At 43.8% G+C, this 23,067-nt stretch overlaps 1 protein-coding gene across 1 annotated transcript; it reads left to right on the top strand.

Moving 5' to 3' along the window:
- Positions 1–299: 299 nt before the first annotated feature.
- On the top strand, positions 300–9,434 carry LOC310800868 (serine/threonine-protein phosphatase 1 regulatory subunit 10-like; the record flags this gene model as incomplete). The annotated part of the gene is made up of 14 exons (XM_083664759.1): positions 300–406; positions 509–595; positions 992–1,130; positions 1,449–1,500; positions 2,534–2,599; positions 2,764–2,877; positions 3,006–3,102; positions 3,251–3,357; positions 6,165–6,431; positions 6,544–6,778; positions 7,057–7,357; positions 7,607–7,727; positions 8,105–8,458; positions 9,325–9,434. 14 exons carry the CDS (start codon positions 300–302, stop codon positions 9,432–9,434), a joined length of 2,157 nt encoding a protein of 718 aa, XP_083520885.1.
- Positions 9,435–23,067: the final 13,633 nt, after the last annotated feature.

Consider the following 23,067-nt stretch of genomic DNA (forward strand, 5'->3'; position numbering starts at 1 on the left):
ATGTTATGGCTCAGTCTTCTGTCACAGTATTTCCTTGATAGAAAGGCGTTGGAGTGGTCGACTTTTTTCTTTTTCTTTCTTTTGAATCACTTCTTATTAAGGTGGTTTACACTTTAGAGTTGAATCTATTCTTGTAGCATGGAGCTTCCCGGTCCATTTGGCAGGCAAAAAAACTTCCAGTGTAAAACTAAATACCATATAATACTACTCCTCCAGACAAATGATATAGCATGTAAATGCCGGAATGCATCCTGTTGGCATGGAAAAAGTACTAATAAACTACATTGTGTGTTACAGATATGTCAGGGGAGCCAGTAGAGCCCAGAGAGGTTTTGAAGACGATGGAGGCGCTGCCGGGTAAAGATGGAGAGCTCTGCAGCCTGGAGGGAGTCCCAAAGGTGTACAGGTAAGAGGGGCAGATGATTGTACATCACACACCGCTCAACTAAACCATAATGTTATCTTACTCCAGGCAGTAGCTTCATAACATTGATTTCTTTCTGTCCAGCTTGACAAATTCTTCCACCAAGATGGTCAGTGCATGCAACTACCTGAACCTCCTGCTGCAGACCAAATCCCACGATGATCTGAACAGGTAAGCCCACCTTTTGCTTTCTCTGTACTACAACTCTTGGTTAACTGTACTATATTTTACACGGGTGGGGGAAAATGCCGACATACTTTGCTGAAAGTTAAATGAACGTATACTTTCATTTAATTTGATTTTTACACAAGTAGCTTATAAGCTGCTAATTTAAAATGTAGTCAAGGGTTTTTACAGAAGAGAACATTGTTTCAAATGTTATTTTTGTCCCCCCCCCGGAATGAAAAAGGATGAGAGGACAGGGTTCAAATTCTCTTCCTCAGGTTTATCTGAGTGGGCTTAGTGACAGACTCTGTCTCTTCCTCAGGTTTATCTGGGCTTAGTGACAGCCTCTGTCTCTTCCTCAGGTTTATCTGGGCTTAGTGACAGCCTCTGTCTCTTCCTCAGGTTTATCCAAGACGGTGGCTACAAGCAGCTGAACGCCTGGCTGACCCCCTCCTCCTCCGAGGACACGCCTCCACTGCAGCTCATCCTGCTCACGCTGCAGAAGCTGCCTCTAACAGTGGAACACCTCCGACACACAGAGGTACGGTCTCACCATGTTCACCATCACTCAGCACCCACATCCGAGTCAAGTCAGGTTTATTTGTATAGCCCTAATTCACAAGCATGTCTCAGAGGGTTTTACATAGATTATGTCTAGCTAGGTCTAGCTAAGCACTATCAATAAACAGGATTCGACAATCTTATATTAGAGAGAGGGGGAGAGAAAGAAAGAGATGGGGGCAGTGAGAGAGGAGGGGAGGGGGCAGAACAAATAGGGTATACTGGGGCAGTTGTGTCCAGTGTGCTGTACAGACCACGGTGCAGCAGTGTCTCACTTGTTTTTGTCTTCCTCTCGCAGAACGACACACCCAAGCTGGTGAGGCAACTGATCAAGCATGGACAGACCGAGGGTGAGTTTCCTCCCACGTCAAACCAGACTCTCACATAGTGTAGCCTGATTGTGCACGTACCACCTCTGAATACACAGCGTCCCTGTGCAGGTCTGGAAAAGTTTAAAAAAATAATTTGATCATTTCCAGGTCTTGAATAGTTTGGGAATTGGGGGGGGGGGTGCGTTAGACCCTGCACCAACATCACATCCATTCAGCAATAAAGGGTCTGCCTGGAAAAATATGGAATGGAATTATAAAATGGAAAGTATGTAGGAACCCTGGCAATCATCTCACATATTCTGATATGTGTGGCTGAGTGTGAAGAACAATCTTCATCTATACAGTGATATGACCTAGTTAGCAGGGACACGATGTCTATCTGCCAGGGTAGGAAATTAGCTGGGGCTCGGGCCAAAATGCCCCTAAACAAATAGAAAATTGCCCTTGGAATTGGGATGAAGTTTTAGATGCCCCTGTAAAATAAAGAGTTAACTTTCTGTCTTTTAATGTTACTCTGTATGTGCAAAGCGTGACTTGAAAATGGCCAGTCTGCACAGGGCCTAAACAAGCTGTCCAAGAGTCTACTTTGTGGGTTGGAGGATAGACCGGATAGCGACATATACCTGGACCGTTGGCCTACATGTTATTTGAAACGTTTCTGCTAAATACATAACATAACATGCAAGACAGTGCTGTTGAGATTATAGGGAAATGGGGATTTAACTGTGATTTAAAAATAAAAGATGCTTGGATAAGAGTCATTGAGTGTCTGTCATGATGCAACATGGAAGGACTCAGGTGTTTCCCAACATGTGATCAAATTGCCCTGGGAATGATCCTAAATGCCCCAGAAACATATTTTACAAGGCCAAAAAAAAAAAAAAAAATCCTACCCTGCTATCTGCATACTGTACATCATATTGAACATCAGACAACATCTTCAAAATAAATCAAGGTCTGGAAAAGTATGGAATGTTTTGAATGAAAATGTGTAGAAACCCTGAATATAACAATGTATCATTTTGTCAACGTTGCTGTGTTTTATTTTCAGAGGTGAGGAAGTTGGCGGCGAAGCTGGTAGAAGACTGGATGTCTTTAATCCGTTCCCATTGCGCAGGTACGAACACGTCACTTCACCTTTCTTCCTGTCTGTCTTTAAAGATGGCTCCCCTTTGTCCCTTTCTGTTTTGAAAAATTGTGCAAAAGAAAAAAGAGAGGCTCCCTGACTTCAACCCTCAGGCAGACTTTCTAACGCCCTCTCTCTCTCCCTTCGTCTGCTAGATAAGAAACGCAAGGTGCTTCATGTGCGGCAGGTGAATCAGAAGACCGGAGATGACGAGGAGAAGGAGAAGCCCAAAGCATCTCCCCTCAGCCATGGGAAGATCCGTGCCATAGGTACATCACCTTCCAAAAACACTCATTGAGTGATTAGCTATATGAGTTTAGGCTCAAGGTTAGATTTTGAAGTGTGTGAAATTTCACTATCTGATCTCCCAAATATGTTGTTTTCTATAGGATTGGAGTTGGACACCGACGCCCTGACCCCCCTAAGAAGCGCCCTACCGCCCTGCAGCTGAGAGGGAAGGAAAACGTCGAGCCGGCTGTCCTGAAGAGGCCGAGGTACAGTCCCATATTCACTTTCCCTCTGATGATCTCTGTGAGCTTAGCGCCGCCTTGTGTCCACATTTAAAACACCAGGCACGGGTGTTTGCAAGGGGCTTGCATGCAGGTGGTTGAAATGTTTTCCCTTTCTCTGGCTTTTCTACAGCAGCTCCGGCCTGTCAGACGCGCCACAACCGAAGAAGAAGTCCAAGACTCTCAATACCCCGTCCAACTCTGTCGAAGAGATCAAAGTCCAGATCATCCCAGCACAACGTAAGGCTTGAGCACAATCATGCATTTGAAGATGCCATGACATCATCCCTGTGACATTTAAATCATCCGTGTGACATTTAAATCATCCGTGTGACATTTAAATCAATCTGTGGGGAAACGGCTTCATCGTTCATGCAGGGTTTGCAAAATAACAGCACTGGAACGATCCAAGATATGGATAAATAATATGCATGATATGACATTTCATGAAGAAATTAATACAGTATGAAAATATGAGAAAAGATCATTAAAACAATACCAAGATAATATGCAATATATGATGGATGCATTATACAATATTAGAGATGCACAATATTTAACAAATTTAAATTTGTTTTCTACAACGGCTACCAAATAATATAAAAAATACACAATTGTAACATCCAATTAATTTATTTATAATCATTACTGGTTTCAGAATACATTTATCCTTCCGCCACAGAATATAGTTCCATACACAAGATCAATGATTGCACTAAACATTTAGTTGCCTTTGAGCCAAAAAACAACTAACCTATTCCTTAACTCATTGAGTGCCAGCCACTTTTGGAGAACGGACGCTCCCAGTGCCAGAGTTTTCAGAGCGTTTTCAGTGATTTCTCGAGGCCCACAGAATATTGTGTGATATTACTATGTAAACACAGAACACGCAAAAAGAACAAGGAGACTCTATTGTATCATCAGCAAAAAAAAGTTTATTGATACCATTTTCCGTTCTTTAGTTATGAGCCGGAGAAGATAGGTTGTTTTCAGCGTTTTCAGGCATTTCAAATTATAAGCTGAGATATTCAGCCTTTTGTGAAATGCAGCATTTCAAGCACATTCACTGACTCTAGGTAATATTTTCTGATGTAGTGATGTGGTGTAGTTGTGTCCTGCCCTGCGTGCCCCAACCCCCCTCCCCCCCCCCCTCAGCTGAAAACTCCTCCCCACACTAGTAACACACAGCCTCACGCACGCAGCGTCTATTTTCGGAGTGCTTTTGGTGCGCCGCCTCCCAGGCAGCGCAACATGGAGAAGCCACACGCGGACTGCAGTAAAAGGTTTGGCTTTTCATTGTCGGCTGCTGCTTTTCTAGCGGCTAATCATGTGGAGAAACTATGCTGACAGATAGACAGAGGCAGAAGGGCTCAGTTGTGTGCGCGGATTGACTGTGTTCGCAGCCCCCGTCAGTTGCAGCCAGAACAATCTACCGGTACATGGCTCTGGGCTGCAGCATGAGCGGGTTCACTTTGATCACGGCTATTTCAGGCTGTGTATTCCTGACATTTCTGTAATCTGGAGAGCACTGTCGCCACCTAAGGGTTCTGTAAAATAGGTTATAGACCTCCAATAGCTACAATAGTTGTACAGGAAATGCGGAAGGCTTTGATCGACGTCCCACCGTCAAAAAACGCATTGGACGTCGAAAGACGTCCGTGGCACTCTACGTCACTATTTAATTGGACGTCGAAAGACGTCCATGGCACTCAATGAGTTAACGGGATTCACAGTTATTGATACATTGCCTGTAAAAGTACAGTTATTTAAACAGTTATCTAAAGCAGCCCGTTTTGGTGGTGGTGTGTTGATATCTGGTGACGGCAGAGGGCGTTTGTTTGTTTGACAGTCCCAGGTTCGGGGTCCGGGCGCTAGTCCGACCTCCCGCTAGTCCGAACTCGTGACAACTCAAGCTCAGCCAGTTCTCTCTCCCCAATTTCACCATGTCGTTCTTTGTTCACTTCACCTTCATCTTCATCTAACCACTGCTCAAAACTCAATCCACCCAGTAAATCAAACGTTACTACGAAATCGGACATTTCCTTGTGTTAGAGATCGGCCATTTCCTTGTTGAAGATTTGCAGACAGTGGGCGGAGTCAGCACAGGGAACGGAGTCAGCATCAGGGAGCGGAGTGATACTGCGGTTGGAGCCGAACTGTAGATTGTTGGCGTATTTACCACTGTTGCTAGCCAATCAGAATCCAGTATTCACTCATGCCGTTGTAGAATGGATTTTTTTGTGCAAATATGCTGATATTTTCCAACTCCAATGGGTCTGTCTCTGGCTGCAGCACCAGTCAGACAGGCCACTAAGCCCCAATCTATGTCAACAAAAACTGAGCACTAATAGACCAAATCAGCGCGACATGCCGACAACAGCACGGTCCTTATGAGTCCTTACAAAATCACAAAACAGTTTCTGGAATCAAACAAATGACACACTGTACAAACGGCTCTATGTGCGCCTTGAGATCATTTTTGTTATGATATGCCACTACATAAATATGAAATCGATTGATTGATTGATTGATTGATATGTGTGCTTTTCTAACACTAGGCACTTCATGTGCTACGCGCGCTCGATTCCTAGGTTCGCCCGCTGCGCGGGATCGCGGCTTCGCCCGCCCTGCAGCTCGCATACGCAGCTCAGCCGAACCGCGGTCTCGCCCACAGCTCCCCCTCAGTCTCTGCCCTCTCTCTCTCCCTCAGTCTCTCTCCCTCAGTCTCTCTCGATGTCACAATGCCTGTGTATGACATCACTGCATCAGTAGGACTGATGTCATCATCAGTGGTTTATGACATCACTGACGATGTCACAGTGGTTTATGACATCGCTGATGATGTCATCAGTGGGACTGATGTCATCAGTGGTTTATGACATCACTAATTATGTCACAGTGGTTTATGACATCATTGATGATGTCATCAGTGGGACAGACAGAGAGAGAAACAAACACAGCTCCTAGCTCCCATTTACTGATGATGATGATGATTTTTCTCCCTGCACTCCTCTCTCATTGGGTCTTTTTTTCTTCTTCTTTTGTAGATGAGAAGCTGAACGTCCCGGCAGAGCCCCGTGGTAATGATGAGAAGCTGAACGTCCCGGCAGAGCCCCGTGGTAATGATGAGAAGCTGAACGTCCCGGCAGAGCCCCGTGGTGATGATGATGATGAGAAGCTGAACGCCCCGGCAGAGCCCCGTGGTAATGAGGAAGACTTGATGAAGGAGCACAAGAAGAAGAAGTGTGTTCACTGGGCTGAGGAAGACAAGCTGAAAGAATACTTTTACTTTCACCGAGATGAGACCGAGAGAGGTGAGCCATCTTCTAAATGAAAAGTTTCACTTGTTTTTTCTGGAACCTGCAGATAGCCATTATTCATACAATTCTTTTCCTAATGATGATGTTCCGCTCTTGTGCTTCACAGTCAACGTCAACAAGATCAAGGAGGACAAACCAGAGCTGATGATGGCCAGGCACAAGTTTGAGAGGGAATGTCGGCTGTATCACGACACCATGGAGGAGAGGGTCCCCTGGACGCCCCTCCGGCCCCTCACGCTCACCGGCAGCCTGGTCACCTCGGGGGCCAACAGCACCGAGACGCTGACCCAGAGGGACCGTGAGATGGACATCCTGCAGGAGATCTACCTCAGCAAAGAGAGGTAGGAGAGAGAGACGGACTCGTCACAATTTGACTAAAAACCTGGCATATTGACACGTTGAAGAAAATAAAAAATATAATATAGTGAACTATTTGCATGAAGTTTTCAGTCCTGCAAACAGAACGATATAGAAATGATTACAGCTTAAGAAAAGGGAATATTATCAGACAACAGAATTGACCAAATGACAAAATGTATTTGCTTTCCATGCAACAGACTGGAAAGGTTGAACTTTTGGACACTTGTCTAACTTGTTTCCTGCTCCGTCTGTCCTCCAGTGTGCCTGACAGTCCACACGAGCCAGACCCAGAGCCCCATGAAGCCACGCCCCCCCGTCTCATCCCCCTGGATGAAGTCAGTACACCAATGAACTCCACCATGATGGAGGAGGGCTACGTGGAGGCCATGGACGTCACGCCTCCGCAGAGCACCCAGGCCGAGGGCTCCAAGCTGCCGGCCGTCCTGACCAACCTCATGCGCAACCTGGGCACCAGGAACCCCCAAGACACCAACGCCAATGTCTCAAACACTGTGGCTCCTCCCACTGTCAATGTGCAGGAGCTGCTCTCATCTATCATGGTACAGTAAATAAGATCCTTGTCATTTTAACTTTGAGGTGTTGTCAACAGAGGTTCTGCATGGCAGCATGGCGCATAGCATGAAATGTTTTCAGATTTTTGTCGACAAAGAAAGTATATAAAGAGCGATAGAAACCCATTTTGAATAGCTGTTTTTCACATGTTGGCTTCAAATTGGCTAGGCATTTGGATGGAAGCATGGCTGTTGTTAGTCTTGCTGTGTTGATGATCATAGCTGTCTGTCCTCCAGGGTGATCGGGGGAACCAGTCGACCAAGAAACTCCGTAAGAAGCCGGACTTCTCCGACAAGACCAAACAGCTACTGGGCTCCCTGCAGCAGACCCAGAACCAGAACTGCCCTCCTCCACCAGGTAAACTCAGCCTCTACTCCATGGCTGCGCTCAAATTGTCCCCCAGGCATTAGCAAGTTATGTTGATCTTTTGTTTTCGTGAAGGGCCGAATTATGGCAAATTGAGAGTCGCTGTGCCGGCACAAGAGGGCTGCCATTATCAGCTTTCCTTTCTTAAAGTCAGTGTATCCTCTGCTAAAGGAGCTAAATCAGGAAGCATTGAAGCTCCTTTCCTTGCTGCCACTGATGTACTAACAGGTCATTTCAGTCAGTTAGCAACCTTCCTAAACAAAAAAAAAGACTATTTGACCACAGCACATCTCTTCTCCCACCTGACACAGTCTGATGTCCACCTGCACTGCTTGATTTATTGTTGTTACATGTTTTCTGTACTTTAGTGAACCCGGGTCTGCTGGGTCATGACGGTCCTGGTATCAACAACATGAGAGACATGGACATGCAGATGCCTATGAATGGCTACCGGCCCACCGCCACGCCCGGAGCCCCCCGCTTCAGCCACCCGCCTCCCCACCACGCGCCACCCTTCAACGCGGGCGGGGGCCCTCGTGCGACGGGCGCCCCCCCGGCCCAGAGGGCCCGCAGCCACATAGGAGGAGGAGGCTACTGGGGTGGTGACATGAGAGGAGGAGCAGGACCCCACCGAGGAGGAGGCTTCCACAGAGGAGGGAGCAGGGGAGAGCAAGGCTTCAGAGGCCCCGTCCGAGGAGGACCCAGAGGAGGACGCATGAACGGTACCTTTTTGGTTGCTTTTATCCAGTCCAGGTTAGGGCTGCACAATTAATCGAATCCAATTGAGAGACCATAGAACATTTCACTCGGACCAACACTTAAAAAAACAACATAGAAAAAATATTGTCTTTAAATCCGGTTTTTTACGTTTTGGTCAGAGCGAAATGTTATGCGGTCTCTCCTCTTTCTAAATATATCTGAACCGTTTGGTTTGACCAAGTAAAACTAGTTTTATAAGCATTTTACGAAATGTCTATAGGAAAATAAACGGTGGATGAAAATCTCTGGTACAGTGCTGAAGCAGGAAGTGACGTTCCACTTTGGCTCTCTATATGGCCAAGTGCAATATCCAAATCGCAGGAGCTGCAGTGATTTGATGAAATTTGATGGTCAAATGTGTCATAGCATTAAATGAAGCATTGTGGTGCTACAGAGATGCCCTGGCTTATAAATCCTCTTCTCCAGGCGTGAGGGAACATGCATGTTTGGTTCAGACTCCAGTAAAAATCACATCACATTATACTAGAAATACCAGGCGCTTTGCACGCTTATTTCTAGCTGCTCGCACAGCTCCCCCCGCTGAGCAACGAAGCAAATGTGCGACGCGCGGAACCGCCAGACACCTTATTATAAATTCTTTGAAGTGAAAATGAAATAGAAAAATTACCATTCCCACTAAAATCATATTGCATACCGCAATTGCAACATTTGTTAGTATAATCCCAATATGATGATGATGATGATGATTTGCATATCATGCAGCCCTAGCTGAGGTGTGTCTGGTTATGTCTTGTGTCTGCAGCTGTTCTGACAGCAGGTGTATTGGTATGGCTACAGATGGTAATTGTGTTCTGTGCTCTCTTGTCAGATATGTCCATGAGGCCTATTCAACACGTCGTGAAGGGGAACTGCCCGTATCGTGCTTTCTACCACCACCAACTTCATCAATACAACCAGCAGCGTCAACACGGACACTAGGCCACACGCGGTCGGCCATCTTGGGAAAGACTCCTTGAAGCGTGCCTTTGGGGCGACCACTTCTGCTCCACCTACAGGGTATTGGGACTTCTTCTGAAGACACGAGCAGGACGTCGGCCTTCTGTCAACTTCTTCCCTCCCTTGACCTGAAGGATTAAGCCAAAAATCAAGCTGCAATCGCCATGTCTCTCCTCACACACACACACACACACACCTACAAATGAATTTCTGCGACTGAAGGTTAATTTGGATCTAAATAATTGTGTCTTTTGTGACACAGGAATTGAAACTTTGGAGCATGTATTTTTCCACTGTAATTTAGTGCAGACCTTCTGGAGAGATATGCAGAGCTGGCTACAGTCCAAAGAGATTGAGATATCACCCCTGTTGTGGAAATAAGTCAAATTTGTTTTTGTTGTTTTTTTGGAAAACAGAGACTACTTGGATTTTATATTAAATATTATTCTGCTACTTGGAAAGTCTTTTATACATAAATGTAGATACTTTAAGACTAAACCCAATTTACGCCACTGGAAGAATGAGCTAAAGCGCTTGAGTACGTATTTGAAATTCATGAAAGACAAGAAAGCTCTGAAGTTTCTGTCCTTGCTGGATAGGTTTAAGTTAATCGGAGATAGCCCTCTCGTTATTTAATGTTGGTCTATTTTTTTATTCGTTGTAGTTATTTATTTTATTTTCTTAATAGTGGCTTTTTGTCTTATTGCTCATACTGCTGGTTCTGATTGTTATATTGTGATGATGTTTGATGTGCCTTGTTTGTATAATATGTTAATAACTATTTAAAAAAAGTTCCACTGTGATTCAGACTGAGTTGACACCTTGAAAAACACGAGTCAGATCAACAGGCCAGATAAGTGGAGTTACAGTAGCTGAAACATTCTGTGATCAACATCATTCTATCTACTGATGCTGAGGTGATTTAACCTTAATGACCATAAGCTGCTGCCTGACTTCCTGTTCTGATGCTGAGGTGATTTAACCTTAATGACCATAAGCTGCTGTCTGACTTCCTGTTTATCTACTGATGCTGAGGTGATTTAACCTTAATGACCATAAGCTGCTGCCTGACTTCCTGTTCTGATGCTGAGGTGATTTAACCTTAATGACCATAAGCTGCTGCCTGACTTCCTGTTTATCTACTGATGCTGAGGTGATTTAACCTTAATGACCATAAGCTGCTGCCTGACTTCCTGTTCTCGTAGTAGTTGTACTCATAGGGGTTTAGCTTGAAACACCAGGTTGTAACCTTCTACGCACCAGTGAATCATCATAGGTATGTGAAATGATTGGTATTTGAATCTTCACTGTTGAAATGTAAGAAGAGGTGAATGGAATGATGTAAAATAATGTTGGAGATGTGGCCGCGTTTCATTTTCAATAGCAGGTTAAAACCTGTATATAAGATCCTGACACAAAGAACGAAGAAAGTGTAGCAACATTGTCGGTTTGTTTGAAGCAACTGAGTGAAGTGTTAAAGGCAAAGGTTGGCTGCATGAAGCTAAATCAGAGATCTATGCATTTTGATATGTCATGTATTGATTTTGTATCTTCTTATATAATGTGATCATTTTTGATGTACTAATTTTATATATTTTTTCTTACTAAAAGCCTAATAGGGACAGGAGTTGGAAACTAGCAAAACTCTGTATGCAAAGCATAAGTTACCTTAACTTGTTGGTAATGAGTGAAATGTTACTATGTTAACTTGCATTGTCCCTATCAAATGAACTATAAATATTGTCGCAGCAGAACTACATCTGATAGCATTATTTCATGTTCACATTCTTCTCGATGCTTTGGACTGCATGAGGATCAAGATGCATGTGCTATGTGCAGATACTGTTCAGAAAAATAATCATCATACAGCATGGGTTATGTAGAGCAGGGGTTTTCAAAGTCTGGGACTGTGGGCCTCCCCCCAGACAGCTTGGAAAAAGGCGCCCCCTCACTCAATTCCTGGAGGCCTACTGGATCATGATTATATTTGATCCATATAATAGACATTCAACAAGTGAGCCAAGATAGCCTGATATTGCTGCTTGACATACTTCAGACTACACCAAATACATAGAAAAGTGTCTGTCTGCTGGCATGAATTAGTTTCTACCTCTGGGAATGTGTGGGGGAGGGGGGGGCGTAAAATTCCCCAAAACTACTGTATCTCTTAATTATTTTTAAGAAAATCACACACGTTTAGGCTATATGTGATCTCCTTTCCATAGCTAGTGTAATAACTAAAGTAATATTTTTCACTTCCATTCACTGAGCCTCCACTGAAACTGCTTGGAGCTCCCCTGGCGTGGCCTGCCTCACCACTTTAAAGCCTCTGGTGTAGAGAAACACTGCCCCCCAGTGGATGATATAAATGTTGCATCAAAGGCACTGTCACTGTCAGCCAGCTGTGTGATATCAGGCCCACACGAACACGGGAAGAACATGCAGACTCCATACAGAAAGGACCCTGGGCCGGACCGGGATTCGAACCTGGGAGCTTCTTGCTGTGAGGCAACAGTGCTAACCACTGAGCCACCTGAGTCAATGCTGCTCCCCCTAATGCATTGTATGATTAGGATTTAGGGTTTTATTATTTGTGTTCGTTTTCAGATGATTGGGCATAAATTTCAGTTTAGTTTAGTTTATTAAAGGATCCCCATTAGAAGGACATGAATGCACCTCTAATCTTCCTGGGGTCCTGGACATAGAAAATACAAACATATAATAAAAAAATAAATAAAAAATAGACTCAACATAAGATAAAAAAGACAATTAGACACACTGATTGTAAACAACACAAACTAATAACGTCAACAGATATACAACCGAGTAAAAATATGAAATGACGTGTTAACAGATAACAGTACAATTAAACACACTAGACAGAGAAAAAAACATGAAATAGACCACTGAACAGATTGACAAAAGCTATCAGATGATTGCGCTGAATGAAGTTCAGGTCCCTTCCTTTATTCGTAATATAGCAGTCATGGCGGTCATTTTAACCTTTTTGAAATGTATATGTGCAATAACTTTGTTCAATTAAAATTAAATGAAAAATTACAATTCTGCTGGTACCTGACTTTTAAGTATCATATATGCAGTGAGGCCTATGCAATATATACATTTATAAATATTATACATGTAGCCTACATAGGTACAGTAGGCCTATATACTCCACGCAATGAAACACTCACATATTGCTGTTTGACATACTTCAAACTACACCAACTGGATAAAAAAAGATCTGTCTGAAGGCATTTATTTGTTTCTGTTTCTGGGAAAGTGAAATTCCCCCAAACTACTGAATCACTTAACTATCTATTTAATCAAATCACACACATTCAGGCTATTCTATGTGCATGGTGTGTACCAAAACATGCATATCTTGATTCCTGTTTAGATCTCTGACTTAATGTTTTTGCTTTATTTATTTTATTTTGTTTATTTGATTGTCTGTTCCAATTTTGTAAATGTTTAGTCTGAATTTTTTGTATAATGTACTGTTTGTTACTGCCAGACTTTGTTTATTGAATAAAAAAATAATAATAATAATAATTAAAAAAAAAACACTCAAATGTGGCGCTGCGGACGTCGGCGGAAGTGAGCAAGAGGTCGGAGTTCAGGAAGCTCAAGTGACGACAGATGTAGTGTGTCCCAATAGTATGCATTTTGCATGCATGCTGCACACTACAATCCATACTTTGTGAGGGCAGCGGCAGTACATACTACAAGAAAGAGGTACAAGTATGGGTATTGGAACGGGGGGGGCGGGGGTACGCGTGTGGGGCGACTGAATTAGGGGAACGAGGTGGGGAAATTTGTGTGGCGAGGGAGGAATTTAGTTGCAGTACCTCCAAAGAGCATTGAAGCCAGAGTGGACATAACTTTAACTAAACGGCAATGCCGCCATTTTGGCCTGAAAGACGGACAACAGGGGAGCAAAACACCTATTGAGTAACCAATCTTGCATCGAAAGTTCTTTGGGACCGCTGAGACCAGCCGCACGCATGCGCAATACACCGAAGAGCAGGCCTGGAGCGGCTAGTACTACTGCTCGGAATGGAACACAACATATGGATCAAGAAAGTTACAAAAGTTATGTTTTGGCCAATGAGAGGAAACGGATGCATACTAGAGGGACACACGACGAAGGGGTGAATGAGACCTGGGACTGGGGACATGTTGACGAAACCAGATTAGACACGGGAGAAGGAGCCTGCTGCAGGTGACAGGTAGAGAGTTGCGTGAGGAATGCGCACAAAGGCCCGTATGCGCAGCAGCTAAGCAGCCCTCTAACGTTAGCATTTGACAGCTCACAGCTTCCCTGTATTATGAATGAGTAGAGAGGGAGCTGCGTGACATACGAAGTGACAGGGAAAAGCTCAGACGGACTCACGAATGCCCAGATCAATCAGCGCGGATCTGATTTGGGGATCAGACCAGTTGATGTCGTCGGAGGAGGAGGAGAGCCTGGAGCTACGGCTTGGGACAAGCCGAACCAGCTGCAAGGAGAAGGTCGGACATGAACGAGTCTGCGATGACGCTGCAGCACTACTCGCCGAGAAGAGCCTGGTGACGCGAGGTTACTGCAGCACAGAGGAGACAAGAGTATCAGACAGGTAGGAGGGAACACCCCCTTTTAAACAGCCTGCTTGGAGAGATGGCAGGCTGTCATGGATAATTAGTAATGATGATGTAACTAGTTCCGTCTCTGGTAGAACTTCTGTGAACTCTCATTTAGCATAGCAAACAAACATGCAGAAGGCAGCGGCGCCTCGCTACTACGTATTGATTAAAGGTGTGTCATGCATGCTCAAATATGCAGTCAAAGAGCGAGTCTACCTATAAATAGGAGTGGGCTATAAATGGGTCATTTTTTGTTTTGCTTAGGTCTCAGTTTTTTTGTATTCCATTTGCCCTATCTCAACATGAAATGACAAATTTTTTGGCTTCAGGTCCAAGAAAAAAGTGTGCAGGGCACAAATCCAAGATGACCACCGTTTTCCATGAAAAATCACATTTTTAGCCATAACTTTGTCATTTCTGGGTCTTTTTACTTGGTTGTGGTGTCTAACCCTATGTTTTGGGGGTCAAGCAATCTATTTATGCATCTAGAAGTAGTCACAAACCATCATATTGAGTTAATACATACTTTTGACCAAATTTACCCTTCTTTACCTCAATTTTGAACCATGCCCGTAGACCTTTTATTGGTAAATTATAGAAAAAACAGACAACAGGTTAAATTTGACATACCATAATAATATTAATAGCAACCCTACACTGCTAATTATTACCAACATTTCACAACATTTAACTTATTTCACTACAAAATACTGTTTGATGAATTTGATTGTGAAATAGGCCATCCGCTGTCATAAGTCAACATTACTGTAATCACATGAGGGAGATGGGAAGACAACATCCCTAGAAGAACAGTTTGACTTGATTCTAGAGGAAGCTGGGGTACACAAGTCATTTAGCCTCTACAAAGAGAGATGCTTTACTAGACTTGATACCAGGCAGGTGCAGTCTATGATTGCATTCCCTACATCAAACAGCTACTTGAGACACTGCTAAATAATGTTCTTGTTCGAGCATGCAACATTTACCTTGAGAATGACTTCATAATAGCAGGATTCAAAGCACTTGCTAATTTTACGTACAGGGTGACAATGCCCTTCCTCAACTGCGTCGAGACAGCAAGCCATTTGCTGGTTGACATGCTTCCCAAGTTCTGCAGTTACCTTGCTGACAGCTGAGAGCCTTAGTTATCATGTAGAGTGGACACATGTAAAAATGGAAGACAATGCTCCACAAAATGATCTCGATCACCTTCTTCTTGGAGAGATGTGTGTCCAGGCCGCGAAAGGAGTAAAATTGCAGCGCAAACATGAGTATTAGGATGTTGATCCTGATGCTGCATGACTTTGAGAGAGAACCTGCAAAAGAAAGTGAGGGCCAATGATTTTGTTGAAAACTTCTTGTGAAGTGCAAAGAACATGGAGGGCCTATTTAATAGATGTAATAGGCCCTATTACATCTGTCACTAGTCACTGAAGTGAAGGCACTTGTCCTTATGAAGTCACCTGAGCTGAAGGCTTACTTGAGGCAAGAGATCCAATACCAGAGAGTTATCAGAGAAAGAGATGATCGAGAACCTAATTGTGCTCCTCGGGGATGATTACCAAGGTGAGGTGGTATTTCCTTGTGAGGAGGAGGAGCCAGAAAGGCAGAGGGGATCTCTCAGGAAGAACTTATGCTCCAGCCCAACCAATCACTTGCTGTCATTTGGGATGAGGGGGTATATTGGGTTTTACCTGGATGATAATGGGGACGGAACCTTCCGTGTGGATCACCTGATGCGCGTTGCTACCGGAGATTAAATTTGGCAGTGACCACATGGCACTGATGACATCCAGGACACTATCGGGCAGCAGATTGTGCCTGTGGCAGTTTCAAGAGCCTAGGACTTTATAGGAGAAAACTGTTATGTTCTAAGCAATGCCCCTGAAATTGAACATATGTTTAGTGAAATATGCTAATTAAGGTGAACAAATAGGTACAATTGGTCAAAAAAGGTATTAACTCAATATCTGATGGTTTGTAACTATTTCTAGATGCATACATAGATTGCTTGACCCCAAAAACATAGGGTTAGACACCACAACCAAGTAAAAAGAGAAAAGACCCACAAATGACAAAGTTATGGCTAAAAATGTGATTTTTCAGGGAAAACGGTGGTCATCTTGGATTTGTGCCCTGCACACTTTTTTCTTGGACCCCAGGCCAAACATTTTTTCATTTCATGTTGAGATAGGTCAAATGGAATAAAAAAAAAACTGAGACCTAATAAAATGGACCAAAAAAGTGTTTTTGAACTCTGTATAGCCCACTCCTACTATAAAGGCTCAACAAAATTATTAAACCGTTAAGGAAAGCTTGTCTTGATAATTAGATAATCACTGATCATCACTTTGAATCTTATTTCATAAACTTATTTGGAACATATTGGGGGCAGGACGTTGAAACAGACAGTAAGTGAAAACACAACACACAACAGTGTTAAGTTTAACACCCAATGATAATAATGATGATTACTATTGAAGGAAAAATGTAGTAAACTTACTTTGACTCTTGTAGGAGTCGGAGAGACTTGTAAAAATGAAGAAGAGACCGCTGATAGGGGTACAATCAGCAGACAAATACAAACATAGTTACCTAGTAAGAGCTCAACATTCATGTGACTTTTCTTGCCCCAGAAGTGAATTCCCCATTTATTTTCTCCATAGACATTTAGAAGAATCCTTATATAACAAGTTTTAAGGCTTGAACCAAGCCAACCAGTCTTCCAGAGAATCGTGAGTGACCATAAAACATTTCACTTTCAGCAAAAACAAAAAATAACTGCAGGGGAGCTGCGGCGACCTCCTCGATGCCGGCGATTTTGCTCAAGCATAATTTGCGCTTTAGGGGGACCTGACAGAGTGCAGTGTGTGTGCGGGGGGGGAAGCGCCCACGGGGTGGTGCATGGGGGAACGGGCACTGCACTAGTAACACTGAGCAAAATGAGAATCAGAATCGTTAAAATCCAAACGACACCCACCCCTAAATATAACTGTCAGTGAGGGCCAAACTGAGTGATCTTATGTGTGTGTGTGTGTGTGTGTGTGTGTGTGTGTGTGTGTGTGTGTGTGTGTGTGTGTGTGTGTGTGTGTGTGTGTGTGTTGCAGTATGGACAGTCAGACAGCTACCGCGTGGCGACCACGCAGGACAAAGATGAGAAGGAGTCGCCCAAGAAGAAGGGAGGCGGGACCTGGACCATTGTGACATTATCAAGTATTGGAGGGACTGTAAGTGTTTACCCAACCTCCCCTGTCATTGTGACATTATCAAGTATTGGAGGGACTGTAAGTGTTTACCCAACCTCCCCTGTCATTGTGACATTATCAAGTATTGGAGGGACTGTAAGTGTTTACCCAACCTCCCCTGTCATTGTGACATTCAAAACCATCAGTCTCCATTTGTCAGTTTGGGATCAACTGATTTTAACACTTTTTTGTTACAGACGGCGAAAAGATCAACCGTGTCATCGACTCGGAGAGTTGCTGGTTATGTCGTCCTCTGGCTGTGAGTGTGCACACACACACACACACACACACACACACACACACACACACACACACACACACACACACACACACACACACACACACACACACACACACACACACACACACACACACACACACACACAGCCTCTCTGTGTATAGGCTACTATGGATGTAACATGTGGGAAGGGTTTATTGTGAGGAATGTGTGCATGGCAGCTGATATATAAAAAGTAGAAATGTAAAAAGTAAAGTTGTTTCTCATTTTTTGCGCTGTTGTTTTCCTAGGCTTCCCCTTCCCACATGCCATCCAGGAAAAGACGTAAGGGGACAGCAGAGCAACCGGAAGCTAAGCGGCACAAAAGCCAGGTAGAGAACTCACACACACACACACACACGGCGCACACACAATCTCACAATCACACACCCAGTCTTTCACTCACTCACACACACGCACGCACGCACGCACACACACACACACACACACACACACACACAAACTCACAATCAATCACCCAGTCTTTCACTCACACACACACACACACACACACACACACACACACACACACACGGCGCACACACAATCTCACAATCACACACCCAGTCTTTCACTCACTCACACACACACACGCACGCACGCGCACACACACACACACACACACACACACACACACACACAAACTCACAATCACACACCCAGTCTTTCACTCACACACACACACACACACACACACACACACACACACACACACACATTGGTGCATACAGGGACATCATCAGTTCTCTCTCTCTACCTCACACAAAATACATCTCTCTGCTTACACCTGTCAGGAGGAGGAAGCCCCGCCCCCCCCCGTGTGTCAGAAGACACAGCTGATGTCTCCATGGAGGAGGGAGGAGGAAGCCCCGCCCCCCGTGTGTCAGAAGACACAGCTGATGTCTCCATGAAGGAGGAAGCCCCGCCCCCCGTGTGTCAGAAGACACAGCTGATGTCTCCATGGAGGAGGAAGAGGACGTCCTGCTCCCCCCAGAAACCACGCCCACAACGGGGGAAAACAGAAACTCCCCCCCAATCCTGGCGTTCTCGTATGTCGCGTGCATAGAGACAGTCCGCGTGTCTGGCAACGCCCACAAAATGTTAAACGGCTGGCGCGCGAGTGGGGTAAAACCGCCCATATATCTCATGGGCTGACTCACCAAAAGACGGTGCTGCGGCTCTAAACTACAGGTTTGGGGGTTCTAGAGCAGAACACAAGACGTCTGCTCAGGTGTGCGTTTACTGTGGTGGTTAAATCCCCGATCGTGTCTCCCTGGGCTGGGCTATCAGCTCAATTCTAACTTTGCTGAATGGATAGAACGGGGGTTTTTACCCCACCCTGACCACGCCCCCAGCCAGGCTGAGCCAGCTAAACCAGCGTCTATTGACGAGATGTGGCCTCAACCTATTGTCGGGTGTTGCACATAAAGATCATATATACAGACGTTGAACACTCCAACTTACTTCACTTTTTTTTCTTTTTTTCTGAACAACATACGAACAAGACAAACAGGCTCAGACACAGGAAAACAAAAGAAAGAAAAACAAACAAAAACACATTATCAACATTCAGTGTGACGTCATGCTACCAGTCTTGTAAGGTGCTTATAAGCACTGCTTATATGCTTGCGTATTGTGCCCAGGATCCCACACAGGGGATCCATAACCAGTCTGGCGAATCACCCGTCGCCCCCAACCTCAACGAGGTACGTTAGAAACGGGTCCCAGATGGCAGAGAATTTCTTAAGTGAGTCAGTCCTCAGGAACCTAAGTCTCTCCATCCGTATAACAGAGGTCATATCCGTCAGCCACAGTTTAAAAGAGGGTGTGGAGGGGGACTTCCATTCCTTCAGGATTAGTTTATTGGCAACAGTTGTCCCTTGTGTCAAAGACTGTTGCACAGCTGTAGGGAAGTTCAGAGAAGACTCCGAACAGCCAAAGATGGCGAGTTCTGCCTCCGGCTGAAGTGCGATTTTGTAGGCCTTAGAGTACCAGTCAAATATTTTGGCCCAGAATCCCGTCAGTGAAGGGCAGAACCAAAAGGCATGAGACAGCGTGCCCTCCGACACCTGACACCTTTCACACAGTGGTGATACAGTAGGATCAATCTTGTGTAATTTATGCTTGGAGTAGTGGAGACGGTGAGCAACTTTAAATTGGATCAGCTGGTGTCTGCTATTAACTGAGCAGAGTTGCACAACCGACAAACTCCTTTCCCATATAACATCAGATAAATCAATACCAAGTTCCCCTGCCACGCTTCTCTAATCCTGGATCGAGCAAAATTTCTGATTTGCAGGAATCTGAGCCAGTTTGTGCTCGGCCAACTTACTTCACTGACAGCAACCTCCACATTTTTCTTCTCGCCAATTCTCAATGGCTTCCTTGTTTTGCTCGGGAGTACAAAAAAACTTTAAAAGGCGTTTTATTTATTTTTACATTTGGTGTCTGCGCACGACAACAGCTATGGTTTTTTTTAGCTATGTTTAATTCAAGAAAGTGTGTGGGTGTGAACGGAGCGCTGCTTATTTCATGCAGTGTCTCTATCAGTTTCAGCTTCTATTTTCTTTTTCTATTCTCTTGTATTCTTGTATTTCTCTTCTATTTTCTCTTCTTGTAAATAAATGTTCAAATGTTTTGTGTGAGAAAGTCTTGGATCGTTTATTTGAACTTATGAAAAATGGGAACAAAAAGAAGTGTTGCATTGATATTTAGAGAGTGGCAGAAACACACAGACGGACAACAAACAAGTGCCTCTTTCAGACCACAACAGTGTTTTTACAGGGACTTGCTCTTGGTCTGAATAGACCCGTGGCTCACCACCTCCTGCTGCTGTCATGTGTTCTCCATAAAGAAGTTGTTGCTCAGCTCTGAGACTACTAAGGCCATGTTCACATTACAGGCAAATCAGATTTGCTGCTAAAGTCATTAATCATCATTATCTTGATTGGTTTCCCAAATCTGATTTGGGAGTGTGTCCACACTGCCACAAATCTGATTTGGGCAAGTGTTCAAGTCGGATCTGTGTGTCCAGACCTCCATATGTGGTTTGGGATGAGTGACACAGATCAGACTTGGAGCGTCCAGACTCATAAAACCAATCTGGATAGAATTATTAATAGGTCACTAAAGTTCACAAATCAGATTTGGCCTCCTAGTCTGAACATGGCCTAAGTCTCCTCTAATCTGTGATGCCTGCCTCCATGTGGCCAGTTACATGAGGGCTAGGCTATAGAGGGGATTTAGAAGTGTGTATACTATACAGTCTATGCTCTATTAAACTGTACTCTGTACACTCCCCCACTCTACAATTAAGACAATTAAGAATGTGTGTTGCTATTGAATAAGCGGGTCAAGCCCCTGTTTTCTTCATGCGCTTCCTTTTGCAGTGCAGGCATCAAAATAGATCACTTGGACGATGTTGGCTTGTTGCCTGTCCAGTCTTCCATCACAGCGGTCGTGATGCTGGTGCAGAGCCTCTCATTTCCTCTTCAGGAGGAGATGAACTCTCCTGTCAGCACAGCATCAGCACCATCACTGTGTGACAGCTAACGGGGGGGGGGGGGGATATGCGCTATCTTGTGTTTTGAAGATTGCTTGTTCTGCTTGAAATGGAGTTATCTGCAGAGGCTCAGGCTAGCCTTTTGTTTGGAGCAGGTATATTATATCCAGCTTTGTATCATTACAAAATCGGTTGTATATGATGCAAATTAACAATGTTCCCTGACATATCCCCTGGCACACAGCAACCTCACTACAGGGGTATGTTTAGATTGAACCATAATGTTACTTTGACAGAAAACCAACTTTCCTACAGTACTTGAAGGCATCTTGACACACAGGCTACAGTAGCTAGCAGCGACCCCTGAAAAGAAGACAACCTTACAACATCAACAGAGAACAACCCCCCCCCCCGTGATGGAATGCCCCGACACCATAGATGATGTCACTGAGGCTAGTAGTTTCCTGCGACAAGTGAGCATCTGAGAACAAAATAAACGTTACCATACAATTCTAATGCACTGTAACCAAACAAACAATTGGTAAATGACTTTGCAATACTGTTTGACTGTTGTGCTTATTGTGTGAAATCGATCTATTATACTATCAATGTGTGAAATGCAGGACATGTGATTGAAGTGTTAACTGAAGATATGAAGGTTGGAAATATCACCAAATGTAATACTGAACACAAACAGAAGATGAACTTAAAACAATATGTAAAGATATAGGCTACTGATGGGCTTAAACTGTGATTACAGAAATAAAGGCTCCAAGTATGGAGTTGGAGTTGGAGTGTGAGTTGGGCGGAGGTTGGAGCCGGGGTACGGTGATGGTTTGTCTGGACTTGAGCCCTGACAGAGACACGCTAAAGTGCCATGCAAGTCCTCTTCCACGTGCCAGATGGCCTCGGCTGCATCCTGCAGGAATCTGCCTGGGGTTTGGTCCTGTCCTGTTGCCTTAGCAGGGTTGAGGTAGTGTCCTCTAGATAGGGGTGCCCAAATTCTTCCCATGAAGGGCCAAAACTCAATCTGGGTGGAGGGCCGAGGACCAAAAATAAACATTGTGGAATTACATTAAAATGTATTGTGTTTTATAGAAAATTCTAACATTCTAAATCTAAAATAACATTTCAATATAATAATCTACTTTTTATCTGTTTGGTAATTGTAATAATTTGCAATTGGTTATATATATTTAAAAAAGCATCTGAATTTGTGGGGAGCTTAAAGGAACACTCTGCCCATTTTCAACCAGCTTTGTATCATTAGAACATCAGTAGTATATCAGAAAACTGTAAACGGTTTTGAAGTCTGTCATTTAATTTGACAGTTATTGAGTGTTAAAGTACACTAACTCAAATTAATAACTCATTAACTCAAATCAACTCTCAATAACTGTCAAACTAAATGAATGATGAATAGTTTGACAGTTATTGAGAGTTGATTTGAGTTAATGAGTTATTAATTTGAGTTAGTGTGGACCAGTGACATCACTGGTCCACACTAACTCAAATTAATAACTCATTAACTCAAATCAACTCTCAATAACTGTCAAACTAAATGAATGATGAATAGTTTGACAGTTATTGAGAGTTGATTTGAGTTAATGAGTTATTAATTTGAGTTAGTGTGGACCAGTGATGTCACTGGTCCACACTTTAACACTCAATAACTGTCAAATTAAATGACAGACTTCAAAACCGTTTACAGTTTTCTGATATACTACTGATGTTCTAATGATACAAAGCTGGTTGAAAATGGGCGGAGTGTTCCTTTAAACATTTAATCAGTAAACACCCCATTAAAAACAGTTGTATTTTCCACCTTTGTAATCAAGAGAGAAATTTGACTTAATTCACAACTTGAAAAATCCTCAAGGTACTTTGAAAATCAGCTTGTCCATCTTTTGTATGAGGTGGTACCGATATGTCAAAATGTCAGCCTTGGCCCATGGACTAATGGTG

The sequence above is a fragment of the Poromitra crassiceps genome, assembly GCF_964638095.1.
Source record: "Poromitra crassiceps genome assembly, contig: HAP1_SCAFFOLD_129, whole genome shotgun sequence".
Lineage (NCBI taxonomy): Eukaryota > Metazoa > Chordata > Actinopteri > Beryciformes > Melamphaidae > Poromitra > Poromitra crassiceps.